At 38.8% G+C, this 26,344-nt stretch overlaps 2 protein-coding genes across 5 annotated transcripts in view; one reads left to right on the top strand and one right to left on the bottom strand.

Moving 5' to 3' along the window:
- Positions 1-14,908, top strand: part of AIDA (axin interactor, dorsalization associated) — a 30,011-nt gene extending 15,103 nt beyond the window's left edge. The window contains exons 5-10 of the mRNA XM_081039230.1: positions 624-687; positions 914-1,020; positions 8,846-8,968; positions 10,901-11,023; positions 12,550-12,667; positions 12,791-14,908. Of these exons, the coding sequence (XP_080895356.1) occupies positions 624-687; positions 914-1,020; positions 8,846-8,968; positions 10,901-11,023; positions 12,550-12,667; positions 12,791-12,887 (632 nt within the window). The 3' untranslated portion in view covers positions 12,888-14,908. The remainder of the gene's footprint in view (positions 1-623; positions 688-913; positions 1,021-8,845; positions 8,969-10,900; positions 11,024-12,549; positions 12,668-12,790) is intronic.
- The window catches only part of MIA3 (MIA SH3 domain ER export factor 3), a 43,016-nt gene continuing 31,448 nt past the window's right edge, over positions 14,777-26,344 (bottom strand). For 2 of the 4 annotated variants that reach the window (XM_081039221.1, XM_081039222.1), the window contains 18 exons: positions 25,955-26,026; positions 25,672-25,776; positions 24,891-25,013; positions 24,690-24,801; positions 23,817-23,872; positions 23,641-23,731; positions 23,346-23,484; positions 22,922-23,023; positions 22,190-22,250; positions 22,043-22,078; positions 21,896-21,963; positions 21,669-21,769; positions 21,376-21,513; positions 20,360-20,428; positions 20,168-20,247; positions 19,988-20,059; positions 18,319-18,469; positions 14,786-17,347 (listed from right to left, as the gene is read on the bottom strand). In XM_081039221.1, coding sequence (XP_080895347.1) covers positions 17,037-17,347; positions 18,319-18,469; positions 19,988-20,059; positions 20,168-20,247; positions 20,360-20,428; positions 21,376-21,513; positions 21,669-21,769; positions 21,896-21,963; positions 22,043-22,078; positions 22,190-22,250; positions 22,922-23,023; positions 23,346-23,484; positions 23,641-23,731; positions 23,817-23,872; positions 24,690-24,801; positions 24,891-25,013; positions 25,672-25,776; positions 25,955-26,026 — 1,887 coding nt within the window. In that variant the 3' untranslated portion in view covers positions 14,786-17,036. Of the gene's footprint in view, positions 17,348-18,318; positions 18,470-19,987; positions 20,060-20,167; positions 20,248-20,359; positions 20,429-21,375; positions 21,514-21,668; positions 21,770-21,895; positions 21,964-22,042; positions 22,079-22,189; positions 22,251-22,921; positions 23,024-23,345; positions 23,485-23,640; positions 23,732-23,816; positions 23,873-24,689; positions 24,802-24,890; positions 25,014-25,671; positions 25,777-25,954; positions 26,027-26,344 lie in introns of all 4 variants that reach the window. The other 2 variants (XM_081039220.1, XM_081039223.1) reach the window with 1 other exon arrangement.

Genomic DNA, 26,344 nt, shown 5'->3' with positions numbered 1-26,344 from the left:
GTGTGCATGTATGCATATCTATGTATACATGTGCTTCTATGCATATACATACATGTATGTATGTAATAACCTTTATCATAAATGATAAATTTCATGTGTGTATATGTGTGTGTATGATAAACGTAATGTATGAGAATTACAACCGGATTTACCAAACTTTACCAGTTTCATGGAGTTGAGGAGAAATCTAATCAGGACATAGAATAAGACATGGTCATGTCCCTCTCATTGGTCATCTTTGATGTCAATCTTTTAATTGACATACTCCAGGAAGGAGGCATTCTTTGTACCTGATGCCAGTGTCTCACCTGGGACCTTGTACATGAACTATTCGTTTTTCATGAGGTTTGTTTTCCATGAGGGCTCTGAGACTCTGGAACTTACTCTGCTTAGATATCTGGCAGTGCTCTGAAATTACTGGCACCTGGAGTATATAATGGATATTTTCATTTTGCTAAGACCTATAAATCATGGAAAAATGCATTGTGGTTTTAGATGATAACGTTGGGAATTTTTTAAAGTGTTAATGTGCATGGTAAATTGAGTAAAAAACAGTCACTTATGGTAAAATTTTTAATTTTGATTCATGGGAGAATTCATGTGTCTTTCTTTTTTTATTCTAGTCCTAAAGAATATTCTTACATATAATAAAGAATTCCCATTTGACGTTCAGCCTGTCCCCTTAAGGTAAAATAAATAAGCACCAATATTTGTCCTCTTATTTTATCATCTTATTTACACCTACTTTTTAGATATTTCTGGATTTTTCATATTAACTGTGACATCAATCTATCAACTTTTTTATGTCAACATCTTTTATATCAACATCTGACCTGGGAAATGATTAGCTGTGAGGCTTCTCTAGTATAGTTAATTTTGCAGCTCACTATTTTTTCTGTCCTTTTGCATGTAGAAGAATTTTAGCACCTGGTGAAGAAGAGAATTTGGAATTTGAAGAAGATGAAGAAGAAGGTGGTGCTGGAGCAGGGTCTCCTGATTCCTTTCCTGCTAGAGTTCCCGGTGGGTAGCACGTGTTTAAAAATATACATGACTTAACATCATCCAAGGTCAGGGTGTTTGGAACTGCTTTTGGTGCTTACTAGTGGGGAGTATAGCCTCTCCAGAGCCCATACCAGTTTGAAGCAAATTGTTACGGCCATGTTATCAGCAGTAGCTATTTGATAAGTATAGTCTGAAAGTATCTTCCCATCTGTGTCGAGGGTCCGGGGACCACCCTCAAGTTTGGTGAATCGCGAGGAGGACTCAGCGTATAGTTGTACTCACAGCTATAATTTATTACAGTGAGGGAACACAAGAACAAAATCAACAAAGGGAAAAGGCACACAAGTCAGAAAGCCAGGTGCAAGCTTCCGGGAGTCCTCTCCCAGTAGAGTCACACACGTTGTGCTTACTTCCTCCAGCAAAGATCAGAACAACGTGTACGAAAACTCTCTTAGGGAAGCACATTAGAGACTCAGTGCCCAGAGCTGTTATTAGGGGCTGATCACATAGCCACCCTCTGCCCAGCACTGACCGAAATTCCAGGCTCCCCACAGGAAAGCAGATGTTCAGCATAAACCATATTGTTTGCACAGACAGTTTAGGCTTAGTGACCGTTCTTATCGGGATAGTGGGAACCCTCCCAAAATCCAAGTTCCCAGACACTAGCCAAGGGCTGACCTTGCAAGCAGGTCTTTCTAAGAATAACACTCTCAGGCCTGCAGTGTTATTAACTCTTTCCTGTATACGATCATAAGTACTTCTTTAATTAATCAAATTGTGGTGATTAAAAGTGGATCCAAGGGAATGGATACTGAGCAAATGCCCTTTTCCCCTCATCTTGTTTTAGGAAACCAAATAATGTATGGCCAGCCTATTTTACTTACAGAAGATACTGATGAGGATCTTCCTGTACATAACCTGGGGCAGGCATCCTGGATAAACTTCTTTCCTCTCCCAATTACTGTTTTACTCGGTTCTGTTCTTACACTGTGTGTAGTTTTCATTTCCGGTAAACTAGTTCACTTTAGCAAGTATAGCAATATGCTGTAATATTGTGACGCATTTTAAAATAGATTCTAGAAGCTTACAGTGTAGTTAAATACAATGTGTGTGTCATGCAGGTAACTTTCCTGGTAATCAAAGAATAGTAGCATTCCAGTATTGTTAGTGCTCCTTTAGGAGGAGGCATTATGGAGTCGAACAACATAGGCTTGAACCAGCAGGCACTTGGGCTTGAGTCTAGGCTGACTATTACTAGGTGAGTGACTTTCACGCCTGTTTCCTACACCCATCTGAACCTCAGTTTCTGTATAAAATAGGATAATAATAGTGCCCGACTTACAAGGTTACTGCGAAGCTTACACTGCTTCACATACAGCTTTTAGCACAGTGCCTGTCCTGTGCTGAGATCAGTGGTGGCCATTCTCATCACCTTCGCCTTTCGGTGGTGGAGGATAATACCTCCCCTCTCGGCCTACTGGGAAAATTACAGGCACTAGAGGAAGTAGCTGCCGTTGTTAGTATGTCTTTGGTACACGGGTATTATTTCCAGGCTACTTTGCCTTATGAAGAGAGAGGTGTATTTTTCTTGCTGTCGTCTTATATGTGTAGAAAATCTTAAGATGGCTGAGATAGTGAGAGAAAAGTTATCTCGCTGTGTTACTGACTGAATAATTGTTATTCCCTTTTCAAACCACATACTAGAATTGATGTAGCTTCCAGGGCTATACGTTTCTGTCTGGTTTGGGTGTTTGCTCACTTGGCTGTACTTCTGTAGCAAACAAGATCCTAAAAGCAGGTAATGTAAACCATGAAACAGATTAGGGTATTTGTGGGGTTCAGGTTGCTGAGTGGAAAAGACACTTCACATGAATTAAATCCATTTGCTATGTAAGATTAAGCCCAACGGAACGGATTTTTGTATTCTGATACAGCATTGCAGTATTTCATTGCAGGGATACGGAAAGCTTACTGAACTCTTCAATGCCCTGAATTTTTATTTACCTAAAAATAAGAAAAAGTACAAATAGTTTAATGAGCTGTTCTTAGTTTGGGATCATATTGTCCATGGCCTGTAAGTGTTATTAAAAAGTAATTTGTAAAGTTACATTCATTGAAATCATCATTGAAAGAGCAAGATGACATTGAACTTTTAATTGTAAAGCAGGAGAACATTTCTTGTTACTCTGAGGAAACCCAAGGTTTCAGTGATGCCTAGGTTGTGTCTGTACTCTGGTGGCAAGATGGTTCTGGGAATTGTGGTGACTTTTTCAGTTTATTTGTTACCTTTGTTTTTATATAATTTATTGAATTGTAAGTACTGAAGTATCATCTACATATATAAAATTCACCCTTTTTAGTATGATTTTTGACAAATGCTCAGTTGTGTAATCACCACCACTGTAAGGCTAGTGAGGAATGAAGCATGACCCAGAGTAGTTTTTTCCCATTTAAAATTAAAAATGACTTTCTAGCCAATCTTTCTTGGGGCGGGGTGGGGGGGGAGTAATTAAGCTTAGCTTTCTTGCTATTAATGTCTTTCCTTTTCAAAATTTTAAAAACTCGTAAGGCAAAACTTTCTGTTAAATAACTGGCTTAAGCCAAAATGGGATTTTATTTTTCTAAAGGTAGGCTTGTTAGATTTAAGTAAAGGATGTAAATTTATAACCTATTATTTATGACCTGAAAATTTATTGACAATGGTGAATACTGGAGCAACTAAAACCGTAAGCCAAAGCAATATGATTTTAAAAATCACCCAAGACACAGTTTTCAAGATTTTGAAAAAACTTTTTTTCTTGACTCACATGATTAAGCTCAAATATAGGCTTAGCAGTTTCAAAATTATACAAACGTATCTCTTATAGAGGCTTCAATATGCGTAAGAATGTTTATTTTTTAAACTAAAAATAAAGAATGAAATTTACCTCTTTAATGTGAAACCTGTGCTTGGTTTTTGCTGCACAAATACTCAATTTTGAGTTGAACTTATAGATAAGCAAATTTCATTTTCAGCTAAAATGAGGCGACGTCTTTTCTTGCTCACACAGATAAGAAGTTGAAAATTGCAGCAAAGCGGTCACTGCTTTCCTTTGACTATCAGGGCATTCTTATTTCACAGAAATCCAGCACAGGTCTAGGGGCACAGCTGTGAACATCATCTTAAGTGGATGGTTAGGCCACAGTTCACGAAGTTCTTCCTCTTCCCTCAAGGTCTCAAGTTCTCAGGCAAAAGAACCAGAGAAAGAGGCCCTCACCCAGGCATATATTTGTGTTGAAAGGAAGGGAAAGACTGTTTGATTTTGTGTTCTGCTTCTCCAAGCTGGGGTTCAATAAGATTTGCAACTTGTTGGTTGGTATTTTTCCCCACTCTCAAGCCTCAGCAGTTTTGGAAACATTTCAAGATTCCCTTTTACAACTTAATTTTTTTTTCTTTTAAATTCAAGAATCCAGTCACTTGAAGTCAAAAGGTTTTCTTCAGAGCTTTGCAGAGACTGGTTCATGTGACATGTCTGTTAAGTAGGCTGCATTCTGTGGCCCTTGTTCATCTTCAAAGCACCCAGCAACGTCTGGCCTACTCATTCTTGAAAGTACTCTGGCAATTCACCTTTCAACTCTGACACCTGTTGGTAACTCTTCCTTGCTTGCTGTAGGAGGGGATGGATTGCCGTTTTCAAACTAGTGTTTCTGTATGAAGCACATGCCCACTGACTCATTCCAGACTTTGTGGGTATGTGTTTATTAAGTGGATTTCTCCCCCCAAAATATGACACAGTGACATTTGTAAGTCAACCATGGTTCAAATCACATATTTCTGATAACAGATAGACTAAAATGAAATTTAGTAACTTAGGAATTTAGTAAGTTTCTACTAGCTGTTAATAAAGAAATATTTAGGTTAAATGAGTGTACTCACATATACCCTTATGTATACAAACAACTTCAATCAGGTATGATTTTAATTTTACAGACCTAGGTACAGTACTATTTAAATGATAATGACCCGTATGATATTTTCAAGCTTTTAAAATAATTTAAAAAATGAACAAACTTCTTATAATTTCAGACTCTTTTCTCATGAAAGCTTAGAGGAACCCATGTTCCTCAACTGCTAAACAGTTACTAGCCAAAAGAAATTGTGTATGTATTTTAATATTTTACCACAATTTCTAAATCTCAATTGAATTCAATATTTCAAACAAATACATGGTCTCTCCATAACTTTTTAGCAACCTGCAATATAAATTGCAAAGATTCTCTGTTGCTGGAATTTGAAGACACATTTAACGTGTTATATACCATCTACCAAATACTGTGACCTTTTGAGCAATGTCATTATTTTACACTGTGTTTAACAAAATCCTTAAATAACTGACGTATTTTTGGGAGAGAAAAAGATGCTTCTTAAATATAAAGCATCATGTATATCTTTTTTGTTACACTTGAGCAGCACAAAGAAATGTACACTTAAGAAAATATTTGGATGACAGAGAGAATCTGAGTCAGTAGCACTAGATATGTGAATTTAGTTACAAGTATTATAAATCTAAAACAAGGAAAACTAACATTATATACATTTTCACATATATTGCTTAATCCACAATTTGGACACCTGATTGAATTCTGTTCTAAGTATAGATAAAAAATGACATATTTCTTGTACATGATATTTAATTTCCGAAACACCAATGCAAAATAAGGACCAACTCACTTCTCATTGTAGCACTATTGCCTGTGGCAATTGTACAATATCAAATAAAACATCAAGTAAATAAAATTACTTAATAAGCAAGCTCAAATCACAGTGTGTTCAAAAGATATAATCCTCAGTAATTTTCCAAGAAAGCATTGCCTCTTTAGGATTCTGGTCTAGGTGATAATGTGCTACTGTTTTGGACCAAAGACCATCATCCCATTTCCTGTTTCGACCAGAAGGGAAAATCTTCCTTTTGTGATACGTGATGTAAGCCACCACAGTTTTTTAGAAAGTACAACTAATATGATGAAAAAAGAAATGGCTGTCTTCTTCTATCCGTGAGGACAGGTTCTTAAAGGATTTCACTGACATCAACTTCCACGTGACCTCTCTTCTCTTCTATGGACTTACACAGATGCCTCACCCCTGGGCCGGTGGTCCATTCAGTCTGGTTCTCCGCGATCTCTCTGGTCTGGAGTGTCTTTGGCTCCACACAGAGAACAACTCAATGTGAGGAAATCCTTGTGCTAGGATCTGCATTGGTGTCTGCTTCCCTTGGAGCAGAAGCTGTAGGTGAGGGATGGAGGGCCACAGACGCCCCTGCACTCCGCTGGGCACCCCGCCAACCCTCAGGGGACTTGCTGCCTGGCATGCAACCCTTTCACCCTCCCCACGACGGCAGTGGCTGTGACATTCTCGGCTGAGAGCCTGCACTGTTGCTTGGTCAGACATTTTCACAGTTTCTAAAACATTCTGGAGTGAACTCGTCTTTGTTTAATAGACTCAGCCATGTTTGTGATATCATCCAGAACTTTTTGTTTCCTCTGCAAGAGTTTTGACACTAACCTCTCTGTGAAGAAAGCCATGAGTTGTGGCAGTGTCGGGGTTTTCTGTTTCTGCATGAGCAGAGCCAGCTGGGATGGCTACCTCAGTGCAGATGCCACTGCAGTGCTTCAGAGACACACGTGAAGACTGGACATTTAGTCCATCTTGGCTGTTGCTCATTTGGAGCCTTTGCACCAGAAAAGGTTTTCTTCATTTTTCACTATCATTTATAGATCGTACACAAGCTAGAGATCTCTTTTTATAGTTTATCACAAAACCTCTTCAGCATCATCTGAAATGTCATCAATATGTCAACTTATTGTGCTATTTGAGAGTGGAACCTTTCCAATTTCTTATATGGCATTTTGTTCTACACTCTATAATTTCACATGCTGGCATTACTAGATTCTCACCAACTGTGTGACTTTTCTTTTACTGGGCATTAAGTTCTGCTACTAAGTAATTTACTTCCTGAGCCTTTTTAACTGAATATGACTAACAAAAAGAGCTCTACCCTGTTTATTTTAAATACCTATTAGAATCTTAAAATAATCATCACCTTAACTTGTCAATAGCTGTGATTTTTCAGTTTTTGGCATCCGTAGATGCATTTGTAAATTGTTTTCCACAGACAATGCACAGTGGAATAGCACAACTTGGGGTCCCAATATATTGATAAAGTCTAGTTTCCACACCATTTTCCCATTTCGCCTTCCTCCCACTCCCCTTCCCTTCTGGAAACCACTATTTTGTTGTCTGTGTCTATGAATTTGTTTTGTTTGTTCATTTGTTACTTTTTTGCTTTATATTCCACATATGAGTGAAATCATATGGCTTTTGCCTTTTTCTATGTGACTTATTTCACTTAGCATAATACCCTCAAGGTCCATACATGTTGTTGCAAATGGCAATATTTTAAGGGTTTCTTAATGCTCTGAAACCTATCCCATAGAGTCCAGTTAAAAGCCCTTTTCTAGAATGCCTTCCTTTGTAAGAGTCAGTCAAAAGAAGACAGCCGAAAGGGTCCTGTATCATGTACGTGTTTAGAATTAGCATCCCAGTCCCATTAAGGTTTCTTGAAGCCACAGTGGAATGAAGTCTCTAATCTTTCCCATTCCTACATTTTCTGTGGTGGTCTAACTGTTTTCAAATTAGTAAGTAAAAATTCTGACACATTTCTAACTACTTCTCCTTAAGAGCTTTATTGAGATATAATTTTCATATCAGAAAGTTGATTCATTGTAAGTGTACAAGTCAGCGCTTTGATAAATCTGTAATATTGTGCAGCTGTTAGTTTGATAGATTGATCCAAGTCTAGAACAGTTTCATTGCGCCCCCACCCCCACATTCCTTCAAGCCTCTTTGCAGTCAATTGAATGTAATCTGTTTGGACTGGAGTAAGTTATTGATTCATATACTTCAAATACTTCATCATTAAAAGTAGGGTAACACATTGTTGGATGGAAACTTGAATGTTAACCAAAGTCCTTCATAAATGATAGGTTCTGTAGTTTGAGGTACTATGTATACATTGGATTAAAATCAACTTTTGTTTACATCTGTTCTCCATAGATGATTTGAAATAAATGAACAAACCGTACAGTTCATTTCTTCTTTCACGTTATTTTCTTCGTGGGAAATGCTCTTGTGTGGTTCTAGGTAGTTTTTTAGTTTTAAAAAATGTAATCAATATATGGACAAGATTTTAAACATGATTGCTCTTGCGGGTTTTATGTGGCATTTGCAGTGGGGCTGATTTCGGAGAGGAGATTATACATAATTGAATGAAGAAACGGGTGGGAAATTACACTGTAAAATTTGATTAAATACATAAATGTTAAATTGTTATTTCTTCCATCCATAACAACTGAAATGTATGTTGATTGACTCTGGTATTAAATTTCTTAAACTTTAGGTTAATATAACAAATATTTGCCAAGCTTTTTCTGTCTTTGTTCTGCTACTTCATGTTGAGATGAACACGTGTTAAGTATGTGTATCATGAGTATATTGTATACACTGTTACGTACGTGGTAATTTGTAATCGGACTTCCTGGACTGAGTTGAGCTTTTAACAAACTCGAATTAGTAATTTCTGCTTTAGTGTTGAATATGTGGTATGAAAGTGCAGATGTATCTTGTGTCTAATTAAATATTTGTCTAAAAGAATAACAAAGTGTTTGGGAGTTTGGGAAATCAAAATAATGCCTGACTTGTTACTCAGTTAGTTCAAAGGAAGGCTCTCTCTTCTCTATGTTGTTAAAATATTTACTCTGAAATTGTTGGTGGAGCTCATTTTTATTGCTGTTTCTCTGTCGCCAGGTACTTTATTACCAAGGTTGCCGTCCGAACCAGGAATGACATTACTCACGATCAGAATTGAGAAAATCGGTCTGAAAGATGCTGGGCAGTGCATTGATCCCTATATCACAGTTAGTGTAAAGGGTAAATAACTTTGTCTACCTATTTCCCTCTGGTGAATTTTATAATGTTGCTTCTCATTGGGATGTTTGGGGGGAAAGAGGGTCTTGCATCTGTGACAACTCATTTCCATTCATTCTACAACGAGGCAAAATCCCTGAGGGGGTCATCATTTCTTTACCGAACATTTCTGAGAGATTTACTAAAAATGTTTCTTGTTATAATTTACTCTCACGTTTGCTTTTGAGTTTTTCTTTGTATATTCCTTTATTGATTGATTGATTGGGGAAAGGGAACAGGACTTTACTGGGGAACAGTGTGTACTTCCAGGCCTTTTTTCCAAGTCAAGTTGTTGTCCTTTCAATCTTAGTTGTGGAGGGTGCCATCCAGCTTCAAGTTGTTGTCCTTTCAGTCTTAGTTGTGGAGGGTGCAGCTCAGCTCCAGGTCCAGTTGCCGTTTTCTAGTTGCAGGGGGCACAGCCCACCATCCTCTGTGGGAGTTGAACCGGCAACCTTGTGATTGAGAGGACGCGCTCTAACCAACTGAGCCATCTGGGAGCTCAGCTCAAGGTGCCGTGTTCAATCTTAGTTGCAGGCGGCGGAGTCCATCATCCGTTGCGGGGGTCGAGGAGTTCAACTGGCAACCTTGTGGTTGAGAGCCCACAAGCATTTTATGCAGAACTTGATTATAAAACACTCAGCAGTCCTTTAAAACAATTATTGGGCGGTTGAGGATGAGGTTGTCATACTATTATTCAGAAATGACGCCACAGTTAATCCAATCCACAGTTCATCTGCAGTTTGAGGCAAATCAAAGAAATAGCTACAGACTGAAATTAAATGGAAGGAATTTTACCAACGACAGAAATAAATTCAGACCCATTTGGGTTCATTAGTACCAAATAAAAGGAAAGGAATCTGGCCACGGAGAAGAATTTTAACGTGGAGAGACCATGATCCACAGCATGAATGCTGTGCTCCTTTAACTTCTGATGTGATCGGTTATCAAGTCCATGGTTGACCAGAAAGTATTTATACCCTACATTGTTTATAGGCCATTCATAATGCTGCATGTATCATTTGGGAATGTATGTTGTAAGACACACAAAAATGTTATGAAAACATGGTAGGTACTGCATCTAACTTTTGCATACATGTTGAACTGAAACATGTTTTACATAAATATCTTTAGGAACTGAAATAATCAAATGTACTAAATTGTTTTGAGTTCTCTAAGATGGGTCTGCTGAGTAATACATAAACACTCAGAAGTCATGAAATGAGTCCACGTTGAATTTGATTCAACTGGAAGATTCCTGGCTCCAGGAAATTAGAACCATACATCACACGTAGTATACCATCTGGTTGTTGTAAATCAGGTATGTTATAGCAAATATAACCAGAATTCAGGTAACATATAAAAAAATCATTCATTTATGGAAAGGTTTCATTAGCAGCTTTCGTGCCCATTGTTTGGTCCTCTGACTTGAATGCAACGGGAATTCTGATAATGGTGGATGTGAAAGCCTTTCCATGCCATGCACTTGATCAAGGGTGGAAAATTGGGCAAGAAGCCCCTTTGTGGAATATTATTCACATTCCAAATTTTTATTGCATACAAAAATACAGTGGCCTATTTCCAAAAAAGACCAAGTTCTTTTCACCTCCTAACTATAAGGATCAAATTTTGTTACCTTTAAGCTTTCTTTTGTACCCAGTCATGGCAAGGCTTCCTCCTTCCATCCATGAGGTCTCCCACTCTGTCAGCTCCCTCCACATATGTCTGGAAACCAGAAACTCAAGGTACCTGCTGACACCAAGTGGGAATTCCTATCAGCCTGAAAATCTCTCAGCTTTTGCCAAGGCTCTTTAGAAAGCAGAACCCTTTGTAGTTTGGTTGCCATTTTTGAATCTGTGTGTGTGAACACTCCTAAGCAGACACTTTTTTCCTCTCTAGATCTGAATGGCATAGATTTAACTCCTGTGCAAGATACTCCTGTGGCTTCAAGAAAAGAAGATACATATGTTCATTTTAATGTGGACATTGAGCTGCAGAAGCATGTTGAAAAATTAACCAAAGGTTTGTAATCGTAAATCATTGGCTTCTTGTGGCCAGAATTCTCACCTTATTCATGTGTGTGTGCCTGGTGGACCTAGCTCAGTTGGCAGAGGTAAATGTCACAGTGTTTACTGATTTGAATGAAATATATATATATATTTTAAATGTGGGTGTTAGGAATTGTATTATCTAATTGTATAGTAAATAACTGCCAAATAAATGTTCTTTAATAGTAGTGTCTTATCGTCTTTAACAACAAAAGAGAATGAAAGTTTTCCTCATACTAAAGGACTGAGGAAAGCAGGAGCTCCCTAAGTAAGGTTCCCTGAAGATGAAGTCTGGAAAGTTCAAAGAACCAGTTTGTCAGCTTTTTTCCAGGTGAATTTATTGGGTAGAAAGTTACCATAACTTACAGTTAGTTAGTTGGCAGGAAGATGGGAAAGGACAGAAGCAAATTTTTGCAAAGGTTAAGTTACATTTCCAAGTTAAACTTTTCTTTTTTTTGATCAAATGTTTCTCCATGACTTTTGCCTAACAGAAGTATTAGAGTTCTCTGAAAAACAGATTTCTGATTCCCTTTGTCACCTGAGATTCCGTTGGTTTTTGGAAATTTCAAGCTCTGTGGGAAGATTGTGCAAGACATACAAGTGCCTTTTAAACAATTGCCACATCCTCTGAAGTATTTGGTATTTTCCTTCTCAAATCTGGGGTTGCCACTCCTCTGTTCTATTAAAAGACTTGTCTTGCAGTGTTCTGTAAGCACGGTTCTGAGCATGTGAGCAGCTCTGGCACCTGGAGCCTTCTGGGGTAGGTGCACCCCAGACCTCGTGAATCAGAAAGCAGGGAGAGGCTCTGCAGTCTGTTTTAGGAAGCCCCCCGCTGGTTCTGAGGCATACCACACGCTGAGAATTGCTGTGTTAGAATAATATATAATAGGACGTGTTTAAGAAATAATGTTAGGAAATTTAGAATGACGTATGTCTTCTGCATAAAAATATTAACAAAACTTTTTTATTTAACTTCATTGCTTTGAGAAATGTTGCTGATATTGGGGCAGGGGGAGTGTTTCATGGACTGTTTATTGTGTTTCTTTTTTATTGCACCGTGTTCTTGATGACTTGTAAGGTATTAAACGTGGAACTATATTCAGAATTTGACTCCACTGATTTTTCTCTAGCTTTGACTTCATTATGTACGGTTACTGTTGTTGGAACTCATATCAGTGCTTAAAAATACACTTTCCTCATGTTTATAAGCATTTCAGCCAATCGTCCGAGGCTATTCTCATTGCACATTTTTTTGTTCTTGAGTCAGTCTAGCACAAGAAGTTTTGTTGTACTTTGTAAAAGTGATTGATCTGGAGAAATGTCACTCCATTCAGGTACAGAAGAGATTGGGATGACAACCACAGTCATATCATCAGATTGTTTGACAAAGATTACTTTGTAAAATTAGGCCAGTCGTTCCTTGTTCCTATGTTTCTGGGGATCAAAGAAAATGTATTGACTGTGCTGTCTGTGGTAACGTGCTTTGTTTTAATTCCTCAGGTGCAGCTATCTTCTTTGAATTCAAACACTACAAGCCTAAAAAAAGGTTTACCAGTACCAAGTGTTTTGCTTTCATGGAGATGGATGAAATTAAACCCGGGCCAATTGTAATAGAACTGTAAGTGATGCACGTGTAGCGTTGGGACTCATTGAATGGTGACTGGTGTTTCTTAGTGTGTGACCTTGGAATAGATCTAGTATCCAAGTATTTTAAACCGTGGTTCTTCTATTGTGGTTACAGATACAAGAAACCCACTGACTTTAAAAGAAAGAAATTGCAATTATTGACCAAGAAACCACTTTATCTTCATCTACATCAAACTTTGCACAAGGAATGACCCCGACATAAATAGCCTGGAACTTCTGTGAATGTTACCACTCACGAGAAACCATCATAGCTCTGTGTAGCGTATCACCCTTCAGCAGGCAGGAAGCCAGCCATACCCGGGCCGGTCGGCCAGAGTGAGTCCCTTGCAACGCTGTAGCACAGAATTCAAAGTCCATCACTGAATGTGAGACTCCTTTGGGTACAGGCTGACTGTAGGTTTTGAAACATGTTTTCACTTTTCTATTGATTGTGCAATTAATCGTCTCTTTTCTGATTTACCACTACTCCTGCCCTCCTTCCTGGAACAACTCTGTTGTGGGTAGGATCTTCAACCTTAATACATTTTCAACCTTAATACAGCAATAAGAAAGTGCTCAAGTTTACACGTCTGTTCACTTCTGCTCCACTGTGTTTTTTTGGTTTTTTTGAGTTAATGTCAAACTTTGGGCCGATGTGGGTGGGATAGAATGAAACTGCTTTGAGAGGGATTGGACCAATTACACTGTCCAAGGTCAGTTTGGAAATTTATAGGCTGCTCCTTAGAGATAACCCCAGTTCACCCTGATCTCAGTTTTCCTGCTCAGTGTGTGCCTTGGCCAATCAGTATCCATGGGGACGTGTTCCCAGGGTGTAGCTGTGATTTTTCCCGATGACCAGATTGTTCTTCTGAAAGTGAGCATATTTTTAGTCATGATGATTCACTGTTTGTCTACATCACATTGCTATTCTGATAGTGATTCGAGGGTTAACGTGGAGCCATCTCAGAATAATTACAGATTTTTAGATGAGTTTATGTCTTTTAAACCATGTAATCTAAAAATAATTTGAGTCAGACGCTAACGAGATACTGCAGGAATAACTGCTGATTTTCTGACAACTGATTGTGAAACCTGAAAACCTGCATACCTCTTCTTACAGTGACGAGTATGCAACATCTGGAGACATTCTTTTTTTTTTTTTTTTTTTTTTTACATAGGTAGATAGGATTGCCATTTATTTCCTATTTAGATATGTCAACATTCATCCATATGGGAATATGCAGGTCATTCGCTTATTATAATTTGACTAATTACTTTTGACTTAATGAGACATAAATAAAACTTTCATAATGCACGAGGTGGCTCTTTGATACACAGAACATTAAGATTGGGGTGGGCTTCCTGTGGGTTCAGGTAGAGCCCACAAATTGAATGTTCACTGTTTTAAATGACCAGTGCTAGCATGAGGGGAAGGCAGCGCCAGTACCTGGCCTGTTTCTAAACCAGTGTAATAACCCTGTTCATAGCATTCAGTATGTTTGCTTTTTAAAATAGTAACCACAGTTACGTTGTTCTAGCCCTTGTACTTCACAAGATCTAGTCTTTCAGTTGTCTCTTAGGTCAGTTCTGTTTACGAAGAGGATGTTGAAAACTGTATGAGCCTGAAAGTATTCTCAACCAAATTTAGTCTTGTCTCTCACCTTGATTAGATCAATTCCACTGTGATTCAATCCACAATCACTCAAGGGGATAAGGAAGTTGCCTTAAATTACTGTTGTTCACTCAATTCTTAAGACTGTGAGTTGTCAGCCCCCCAGACTGTGAGCTCTTCAAGGAGCAAGAACCACATTTTCTCCAGGTCACGTAAATTTCCTAAGGTGCTTGGCAGCACTCTGTACCCTGTGGAGTACTCAGTACCTTTTGTTTGATGTTGCTGACGAGACCTAAAAAAATTATCCCTCAAAACACCTACTATTAAAATGTAGCAAAACTGATATTGTTCTTTCTCTTTTCTCAGACCGTAAGACATGTATATCAAAGTGATAATTTATATGAAGAAGCATCTGCTAGTACTCACATAAGTATGGTTTATATGAACTACAAATGCCTTTCATCAGTATTAAAGAAGCTTAAATTGAACACTGTGTGAGTAGCTTAGCTTTAATTCAAACCTGAATGAAATGACAAGTGATTGTCTTGAAGCAGTAGACACAGAATACTCCACATCCCACAAATTATTTCAATTTACTTTTAAATAAAAAATCAGCCATTGAACAATAACCACAACTATAGTAAAAATGCTTTCAGGCTGAAACACTGCTGCTTCGTAAATGAAATGATTTTAACAACTAAGCCCAGAACAGTTAGCTGGAGATGACTTCTGAAATAGATGTAACTTGGAGATGGCCGAGTCTGGTGCCCCCGTCTCCTGGACATTGGCAGCTCTGCTGCAGAAGTGGTGCCATCAGAGGGCTGAGAGGTGGCGATCGTGGCGGGTCCACAACTGCTCAGGTAAGTGACACTGAAAACCTCTACAGCTTATTTATGAGATATAAACACCCCCCAAAGCTTCAGAGGTTACAAAAAGACTCTAGCTTTGATTTAAAAATAGATTTACCTTTCCTACTTGATTATCTTCCTAGCTGGTATAATCTACATTTAAATGTTATTTCAAATTAAAAATTAACTTCATTTTACATGTCCTAAAGAGATTGAAATACTCAAAAGTTGTATTTGTGAGTTAATCTGTACATGGTTAAAAATAATCTATGCTTTTAACGATGGAGTTTTCCTCTTAAATTTCTTGTTCTTGATAGTAAATGGGAGGACTTGCAGATGGAATTCTTTTCCTGAAGAACTCCTCATATACTCCGTATTGAATTTGAAAGTTGTCTGCTCTCAAAGGTCCTTATCATTTTATCTTTTAGTAGTTTAGTGTAAAGGAAAATTTTTGTTTCACAGTGAAGCTTTTGCTTCTTTTTATGGGGTATTCTTAGTGGAATAAACGTCATAAAAGTGACAGGTCACAGTCTAGGTAGTATCATTACATCATAGAATTTCAGAGAATGGGAGAGCATAGTCAAGCAGTAAACAAGAATATTAGCTTTTTATAATTTTGATTTAATCTAAATCTTAAACTTCTTAAAATGTGCTATTAACTGTAATTTAAAGTGTCTGAAGAGTTAGTTCTAAGAAACATTGTTTAAAAGACATGATATAATGGGTATAAAAAGACTTTTAAGTATGGTGCAATCCCAGATTCTTAGATTTACTGACTTTTAAATACAAATGCCAAAGTTCCAATATTAATTGTGGAGTAGAATCAAGAAGAACAATGGCATTTGGCCCATGGTTGCTGATCTAGGGCACGTTACAAACCTTATAATCCTAAATCTTTCTCATTGTGCTGTATTCTTAATAAGCTTTTTTTGCCGTACTTGTTAAAAATCAGTAGCAAGGGATGGGAGAAATAGTAGACTCTACATTTTTTAATAAGAGGATTTTCTGTACTTTTGTGGATGGTCCCACTACATCGTTTTCATTTTTCTATTGTGCACCCTTAATGCAAGAATGGTAAAAGCAACAGAACCTCGGGTCACGCAGCTTTTGCTACTGTTGTAAACTCATAGTCAGGAAATGAACCAGGCAGCACATGTCACCAACAGCGCGTGGGTGCTGTACAGAGGGGCCCACTGACTTCTTTGAAGTAAAGACCTTGGTCGTAGTGTTCCCGATGACGCGGGCTGCCTCTCCTGAGCAGGGAGCAGCGGGGAGGGTGCTGCCCAGCCACCAGCTTCAGTTCTGGGGGCCTGAGTTGATGTGTTCCCAAAGTGGCACACATCTCATGAGAAAACAATCCAATGAATAAACAAACTCCTGGGAAATATCAGTAACGAAAGTTTTATGAACTATTACTACAAAGAACTTCAGCAAGAGGGGTGATACTTAAGTGATCTTTTAGTAAACATTTTTAGCGTAACAGTCTTTGCGATCTGACATTTTTTTTAAAAATCAAGCTTATCCACACCATTGCTCTGCATTTAACTGGTATACACTAAAAATAGGATAATAAATGGAAATACATGTTCTTATAGCATTTCCACAGGAAATGTTCATATTTTTTCATGACATTCTAAATCATCTGACAGTTACATATGCTACATTAACTAAAACACAGGTATTCTTTATTGCACATTTCAAAGTTGGAAGGAGGTTCTAGCTTACGAGGTGATTTTTATTTAGGGGGGAAATGATATTTTTTAATTGTTTGGCTCAAAAATGCACACTGCCGGGGCAGCTTAGTTCTAGAAACAAACCTTTTAAAATAAACTTGTGGGTTTTGAAGGCTGTAATGAACAGCGCACAGTCCACTTTCTCAGACTACATGTCAGAGGTCATGGTTACGGGCTCTGTTTTAAAGCCGGTGAGGAGTCCTGGCTGCCACTCCGAGAGCCTGGCGGGGGCTCATCTCTGGAGCTGGAAGGCAGTAAGTCTCTTGCAGCAGGTGAAGGTGGATAATCCTGGGGGCCATGGGCTGGGGGTGGTAATCGGGTACCAGGAATAAAGTACTCTCTTGGGCCAAGAGGGCCCAAAGGTCTAAACTGTGTGTGTCCTGGTAAAAATTCACGAGGGTCTAGAGGCAGGTCCCGCGTTCCAGGTGGAACGCCTGGTGCATATTCTCTTAAGCCTAGTGGTGGACGCAAACCAGGACCTGGAAAAATAAGATCACATCATGTAAGTACATGTGAACTATCTGAAGTTCGATGATTCCAAGTATTCATCTTAAATTTCCCACAACCCTAGAAGTCAGCGGTGACATCCCCACTTTACAGATCAGGCAAACTGAGACTCAGCAAGTTTAAGTTACATGTCTATGGCCAGCCAGCCGGCCAGCCATGAAGCGACACAGGCAGGATTTAAACATGGCTCTACCTAGCTTGTGTTTTTTTTCTACTGCACAGTTCTGCCATCTTTATCTCATAAGAGCTAGGTTTGTACTTTGAAGTACCATGTATCGTACTAAGATGACAGACTGAAATAAGGGCTTCACTACGACAAGGAAATTTTGATGAAGGAAATTCCATTGTTTACTACTATATCAATTAGAAATGTATTCAGTAGCTCAGCACAGACCTAACAAACCATCAAAATCAAGGTGCTTGCCCTCCCAGGAAAGCCTCCCAGCTCCACCTAATGAACTTCAGCAACATTCCTTAGGTCCGTTAAAGTCTGCCTTCTCAAACTTCCTTCCCATTTATTCCCAGGTGGGGAGTGAGGGTTGAATCCTTCCCTCTTTTACACTCTGACCCACAATGTGTGCATCTGTGTCCTGTAAGACGCTGTAAGCTCTGGGAGTTCGGAGACTCGGTTCTATCCATCACAGAACCTGGTATGTGTAGCCACAGATGTTCGATACACATCTGCAGAAGTAACATTTCTGGCTTTCTATAAACAGCCCCTATCTCCTGTCTACAAGAGATACTTACTGCCTATCTCAGTATAGAGAGATAATGCAGCACCCTATGTATCCTAAGAAACCAGAGGAAAAGTTAAAATGTACTCATTTATTCATTACATAGCCTTATTCATTACATAGGCCTGGATAGCGACTGTTAAAATCTTAGCAAGGAACAGACAGAAAAGACGCTTTACAAGGCAGTTATTACTATTCGATCATCATACCAAAAGGTGGAGGAAGTGGCCGAGGCCCGAAAGGCCCGCAGAGTTGAGGAGGTGGTCCGTATCGAATGGGTGGTAGGAGAGGGCCCCCCACAGGGGAGCTCATGAGGGGCACCCCTGGGAAAGGAGGGGGCCCTTTTGCAGCCATATTCACCTGCAGAGCAGAAACATTTAAGTTCTGAAATACTTGGGTAAGACAGAAAAAAGCACCAACACCAGCAAAAGCTGAAATGCAGTGCAGCAGATGTCAAGAACCTGCCCCAAGAGCCGAACCAGTGCGACAACACCTCTTCTCCCTCGTTTGTTCCCTAACAGTTCAGGCAGGTTCAAAGGACAGCACAGGAGTGCAGAGTTGCACTTCATCATACCGTGGCTTCTATATGCAAGTCGAAGGGAAAGCAAGGGGACTGTGTCAAAGGATATTAACAGAGCTGACTCCCAAATAAAAAAAACACAACATAAACACCATAATCTATTTCTAGGGCAACCCCTCCCGTCACCACAATTGCTCATTATTTCCATACTAAGAGTGGAGAAAACAAAAGGGAATGAAAAATCCATTCTCTACACATGTAATCATAGCCACCATTCAGAGTACCTTCAATTTTCTGTCCTGTCTTATTTCCAATTCTCAGATCTCTACATCTCTTAGGTATGATCATCTTGTTTTAAATATGAAAGAACAGAGACACAGAGTATTAGACCATTTGCTGAGGATCACGCGGCGTGTAAGGCCAAGGGAGAATTCCGCGTCAGGTCTGACTCCATGCTGCTGCTCTTCTTACTGCTGCCTCCCCCTAACAAAGGAGTCCCTTCTCTTTGAAGTCGGCTACTTCCAAGGGTCTTATCCAAGCTGCCGTTGGAGATGGCTCAAAAGAGGCATACTCTGGGAAGTTCTTTTCCAATGGAAACAACATTCTATATACAAGCTAGGCAGGCCCAACCCTAATATTTACCTTCATTCACAAGTGATACTGTGCTTTATATTACGGGATACTGACATCCTTTCCTATGGGAAATTAGGTTGGGAATTCAAGTAATTACATTACAAGTATTTTGATTTGAACCTCGAGAAGCACTGTGAGGTGTGATCAGAGGACTTACTGGCTGTAACAGCTACACAAGTGACAAGGGAATACTCTTATGTGAACATAATTTACGGCTATTGCTGGGAACTGGCACAACAGGTAATTACAGATTTTCGCTATTCAGTATTTCTCTTCCAGCAAACGTTCTTCTGTTACCAAGCTGTAATTTCAGATTCAATATAGGGTGTGTCTAGTATACAACGGGAGATATTGTTAAATAGCACATTTCTAGACAAATATGTAATAATGGTGAATTTTCCAATATATGATGAATTTACTGTATGTTAGAGCACTCAACACGGAAGCATACATTGGAAAGCTGGAGTGATGACCTTTTGCATGTTTTAGTTGATTACAACAGAAGTTCTCAGCAGGTTTAACACCTAACGAAAACAGAAAGAACAAAAAAAAAACAACCAACCAATCCAGTTTCAGTGACCCAGCAACACTTCCAAGTCAGACAACAGTAAGATCAATATTACCATGCAAGTTACAGCAAAGCAGGTTAATGCCGTGCTCTTCATTCCCTTTCCAGAAATACACCCACTCAAAGCTCATTCAGTCCTCAACCTCGAAGTACTCACTGCTTCTGGGGGCTCAGCCAGAGATGTGATGCTGGGGACTGAAGGGCCTTCTGGCTCTTGGGGGACACTTGGCTTTTTTAAAAAATAAATGAGATAGTACACACATAACACACAAACAGGAGATGGATGAGGCAAGAGAGGGTGCGGGAGAAACAGTTACACATTTCCTGAAATACTTACCTTCCCCTCATCCATCACCTTAGAAGGGGAGGAGCTTCTTGAGCTGCTGGTTGTCCTGGGAGCTGCACCAGATCCTGGATCTGCGGAAGGCCAAAGAACGGTCTTAGGCTCATTCTGACTTTGAGGAAGAATAAATGCTCTACCCACATCCTCCATGATCTGAGACTCTTTGAACACACCCAGGTCCCTTACCAGAGGCTGAGGGTTTCCCAGGTACCTCGGACGACCATCGGGGACGAGGTAGAGGTCCATCCACTGACCCTTGCGAAAGAAAGAACAGAGCCCTTGCATGGATTTTCAGAAGAAATGAAGTCATTATGGACAGGCCAGGGTTCACCTCTACCTACAGAGTAACATTAAAAACCAGTCCCCCTCCAAAAAAAAACAACAAAAAACCAGTCCCCCAATACCTATGAGGGCAAATCACAATTTATGGACAGACTTAAAGAATTAAAGTAAGAACTCTCCAGGACTGAAAGAACAGCAATAAAATCTGCACATCAGTACCTCTGGGCAGGTCCTTCAAGCTACAGGTTTTGATGCAGTTGTATAGGTTGATTTTTTACAGTTTATATGTAATGACTTCCGTGTCTTACCAAGTATTATAAACATACCTATGAACAGAAGTAGCTTACATACAGCATTTCATATGATAGTAATGAGAATGGTTGAATGCTGCATAAATTATAAAGTCTTAAAGCTACTTTTATAATATTCAAGAGAGGAATGCTATAGAAATTTAAAGATAAAGGTTTATAATCACAGTAAAAAAGGGGGTGTGGGTGTGGTAGAGGGTACAGGGGATCAAATATAAGGTGATGGAAGGAGAACTGACTGGGTAGTGAATACACAATGCAATACACAGACGATGTTTTCTAGAAATGTACATTTGAAACCTATCTAATTTTCCTAACCAATGTCACCCCAATTTAACAAAAATTAAAAAAGAAAAAAGAAAAACAAGAGATATTGATATATTCACTTATATAAAAATATATTTTATACATTTATATATAATAACAATATTAGTAAATAGATGCTTTGTTTTAAATTAGCTCTTGCAGACTTTAAAATATTCCAGAAAAATTAAGACTTTTTTTTTTCTGTTGGACATACCCAAATTCTAAAATGTTTGCATTCGAATCCTCACATGAAAGGGGAGAAAACTCTCGAAACAGTTTCCTGCAAGGTAACACGCAGACACTCACCACATTCATTTCTAGGCACCTCTCTTCTATGGAGCGTAGCAGAGAGTGGTCTCCCAGGTGCCTCTGCCGTCAGTGGAGGGGAGCACTCTCCACCACTCACAGGCGATGGACCAAAAGAGCCGTTCTGGCTCAGGGGACCTGAAGACGACAGTCCACTGTTACTACCTCAAGGCAATCTTTTTTTAACTTGGTAAGCTCTAGGGCATCGTAACTATGACACACAGAAATGAAAAGTAATCTATATACATTGTGCACCAAAAAATAGATTGCTGCCATTTAAAAGTGCTCCCCACCTCTTCGTGGAGGGTTTTGTGTGTTGGGTCTTCCTGGCATTGGTTTTACGATCACAGGTTCTTCTTGTAGCATTGCCATCTTTTGGGTTAATTCCAATAACCTTGAATATGGAGAAAGAATGAACTTAAATGTGAAATAGAAAAATCAATTATTTATTAATATTTAGAGCATAGTCTTAAAACACTCTATAAAATTCACTGATAAAATAGGTATCAAAATCACATACTTGTGTCTCAAATTGGCAGCTTCCCTTTTCTCTTCAGCTATAGCTCTTTCTGCAGCACGAGCTTTGAGCTATTGGAGGGGAAAAAAAATCCAAATTCAGTTGTGGTGGATTACGCACAAAATAAAGGAAAGGAAAAAAAAGTCTTACCCAGTTATCATGAGCTTTCTTCTCATGAGTAGCAATCTAAAAAATGCAACACAATCAAAAACTATGTTTAGGGATTCATTGTAACAACCATTAAATAGTCTCTATTAGACACCAAAGAATTTAGCCGCCATAAGACAGTATTATTACCTGGTTTTTAAATGCGCGCTCTGTTTTCTGCAATTCTTCCTCCATTTCTTCAATTCTCCGCCTAAGAATTTCACTTGCTTTTATCAATTAAAGCACAACTGAATAACATTTTAAACAATCTCACCATGTCCCCTTTATTCTAACTATATACCCTTACAGACTTCATCCATACACATAAAAACATATTTTACATGGTTACAATAAGAATACATGATCAGAATTAATACTACCTAACTTCCTTATTTATTATTTAATGGCTGGAGATCCTGAGTTGAAACATTATAATTTCCTTAACTGTCCTTCAATATGTTCTCAAATATTCCTGTTACGAATACTTCCTCTGTAAAGCTTTTTCTTCCTTTAATTATACCCATAAAAAATTTCCCAGAGCTATGACTACTGGGTCCATCAATGGCACGATCATTTTAATGGTTTTTGACACACCATATAGCAAATGTCCTTCCTAAAAGGATGACTCCACCACATAAAATCACCCAGAACTGTTGGCATGAACCAAGTTCCCTTATAGTTTTGGGAGTAAGGAAATTTTTGTTAAAAATTTTTTCCTTTGTTAATTTAAAATTTATTTTTTCTCATGTGAATTGAATGTATTCATGTTCTTTGACTATTTATGCTCCTGTGCTATTTTGTTCTATACATTGTAGAAATGGTGTTAAAAAGCCAGCAGTTGTTGCATCAGTCGCTGACACCTGCTATAAAAGCTTAACTCACTTGTAAGTTTTTACTTCCTCTGCCGCCAAAACCGCCTTTTCATCTGCAGCCGACAGCCGCTGCTCTCTTTCTTGCCGCTCATACTCTTCTTGACTCAACTTCCTAAGATAAAAATCAAGTGTAAAGTGAAAGTGTTTCTCTTTCTTCCCAGCAATCTGTTTGAATGCCTCTATTCGGATGTTCAGTTCCACAGCAGTACAAATAAACCACTCCCCCCTCAAATAAATTACGGGCAACAATTTCTGGTTAGAATGGAGAGAAAAATGCCAGTTATGGGAAGTGAAGTAGAAAGGAAAAAAGGCCAGTCTATACTAACTGTAGATGGAAAAACTAGAAATAATCTTTCAGAGACAAAATGATCTATAGTCATATGCACATTTAGTTAAATGACAATATTGTTAACAATGAACCATGAAAATCTTACTTTTGCAAAGACATCTCCTTCTGCTGATAGAGTTCATTCAGAATCTCCACTTTCTGCCGTAGGATTTTGCATTCATTTTCCAGTTCAGCTTTGGCATACTGTAGCGATTTGCGATCATCTTCTAATTTGTTTATTTGGTCTGTAAACAGGAAAACATCTGAGCTTTGTCTGTGTACACAAGGACTGGAGAACTTGCTAAGGGGATGGTGTGAAGAGGGGTGAAAAACATGACAACAGGAAGCCACTGTGTCTCTCCCCAATGCAATTCTGTCTCTTCCCAGTTTTGGCCACCTACCTTCTAGGTTACACTTGGTGGACATTGACGCTCTTAGCTTAAATTGTAAAAGTTTTAGATCCTCTTCAACTACCGATATTGCCGTTTGTGTCTACAAAGTGCAGAAGAGAGGATTCTTAAAATGAGGCACAGTAAGAATCACAGGCACGGATGGTATTCTATGAAAAGGACTATACCCGAGAAACGTCCATCATCTGCTTAATTTGATTTTTCATTTTCTCACTCTGGTCACCTAAAAAACAAAAGGTTTTCATTGCTTTTTCCTCACTTGCTTTTTAACCATATTTTCTTTATTTCCCCCAAACTAAGCAATTACCATTTCCAAACATTCAAAATAAAAATGAATTAACCATTAGAACTGATTAGGCTATTTGACTTTTAAAAGAGCATTGCAAAAAGTGAAATGTACAATAAAAATGTTACCCGTGCTGTTCCTGAGTCAGGAGGGCAACGTGAGGGAAAGCTTCCCTCTCTCAGATCTACCTCCAGCTGGTCAGGTATCTCATTTAGAAAGACTCACCCCTCTGTTCGCCCCGAGTCTGCTATCGGGTGTAGTTTAAAACTCCCCCTGTGCAAGCAACATCCAACTTGGGAAACTGTCTTAAAAACATTTCCCTCAGCAGGACACACCGCTCTCAGGACCCTACTTAGTTTATGGCTCCCACCACCTCGCTCTTAAAATTGGTGTGGGGCCTTAAAACCACAGCTGCAGAGATGGTGAGCCTTCAATTCAAATGTCAGCTCCATGAAGCTGAGAACCAAGTTTCTACTGAATAGTGTTTAGTACTTAAGAGGTTAAGACACGACTAAAGCTGCTGGAGCTCCATCCACTGCACACATCTAGCTCTAATGGGATGGAAAAGTAAGGTCAGTGTTCACTGTGTGCCCACTGCTATAGCACAACCCAGCAACCACCTCTGCCCCGGGCACACAGACGTATATACAAATCCACGATGTGTGTCTACAAGGCAGCCAGAAAGGAGCATCAGTGCACTTAATTAAACACAGGAAGGCAAAAAGAAGTCTCAGCTCCCTGAAACTGGTCTTACCTCCCACTTCCCCGTTTGCTAATTCATCTGACTCATTTCCTCCTTTATTTTGACCCTCAGATTCAGATTCACAATCTAACCGATTCAATTGTGTGATGCAATTAGTCAAAGCCTAGAAAAGAAGCAAAAGGATATTAGAAAGAACCTCTCAATTTTTATTAAGCATGAGAATTAAGCATGTATTCAAGAGAATGAACTTACATTAATATTATCATCTTTGTTAGTAAGAGCGACTTCCATATCTTTCTGGGACTTCTCAAATGATTTGATTTGTTCACTGAGCTCAGCATGTGATTTGCTCCAGTCTTTGATTTCCTGCTGCAACTGAAAAGTTCAAACACATGAATCTCCAAAGGCTTTTGCACTAGAGACATCAGGACCCTGTAAATGAGACAGGGAAGTAGAGAGCCATGCCCCTATTTGGCCTGTCATTACGGGCCTTGGTTAAGTGAGAGAGTGGTTCCAATCTTCAGAACTATAGTGAGAACAAAAGCACTTTCAAGGAAGTAAATCCAGTCCATTGTATCCTCCAGAAACTCACAGCCAATCCAAATAACTCATTTCCAGAGGACCAGAAAGGCACCTCTCACTGTCTCCCAAGTCCAGATTCTAGATCACATAACCATCCCTCGGTCAGTAAAGCAGTAACTGCTCAAAGAAGGGTGGTAAGTACCTAATTCTTTGGTCTACAAAGCAAATCCATCACCCCCTTGAGGCTATTCAAGTTAATAACTGGTTGGTGCTTAATAAGACAAAAACTAAATATTCTGATGATAAATCATAAAGAATGGAAAATCCCAAACAAATGCAGAATGTACACAACGTACTCAATTTTGGGAGCATAGTTTAAACTGCATATCTGAGAAGAGAATCCTGCATATATATTTCATTTCCTTACAAACAGATCTGAGAAGAGACATTCAAGAGGTAATGATATTTGGATGTCAGGTTTACATCATCTTGGATGTTAACTTTTGTTTACCTGCTCTTTCTTCTTCTTAAGCCTAGCATTTTCTTCTTGAACCCGATGGCATTCAGACTTCACCTTCTCTTCACTAAGTCTGGCTTCATTAAGGGCAATTTGAACCTAATGCAGAACACTCCTATTAGTGAATTAATTGCAAAGAAAAAAGTTACACTTTCATGTCCAATGGGACATGATATAGTTTTCGATTTTTGCATATTTCAGCACACATCAAATGTATGCTCCTCAATAAAACTAAGACATCATATTAATATCTTGCAGCAATTGTAGGCAGCTTTACCTCCGAAAGCTCTGAGGAATTCATTGCAATAACATCCTTTAACTTCTCTAAAGATTTCTTGTTTTCTATTATCTGCCATGTGGGAAAAGAATACAAAAAATACATTAGGATTTCAGTACAAACACTGGGATATATACTAAAAAGAGGAAACATTAACAAAAATATGCCAGAGCCATCCCCTACATATCAAGTAAAAAGAGGTGATCCAGTTTTAGCCTAGGAGAAAAGTCAAGAATGTGAAGAGATGAGGAAATAAGAGAATATTTCATGCCATCCACAACCTTCCTGGCTATGAGTTAATGTAGATGACCAGACAAACGTGAAAGAAAAGAAAATGAAAACAACTTTCAAGTAAACCAGTTCAAATAAATGGTTTTTCCTAGTGATAGA

This window comes from Rhinolophus hipposideros, assembly GCF_964194185.1.
Source record: "Rhinolophus hipposideros genome assembly, chromosome: 26".
Taxonomy (NCBI): Eukaryota; Metazoa; Chordata; class Mammalia; order Chiroptera; family Rhinolophidae; genus Rhinolophus; species Rhinolophus hipposideros.
The sequence above is the reverse complement of the archived record's forward strand: the minus strand, read 5'-3'. Positions and strand labels throughout refer to the sequence as shown.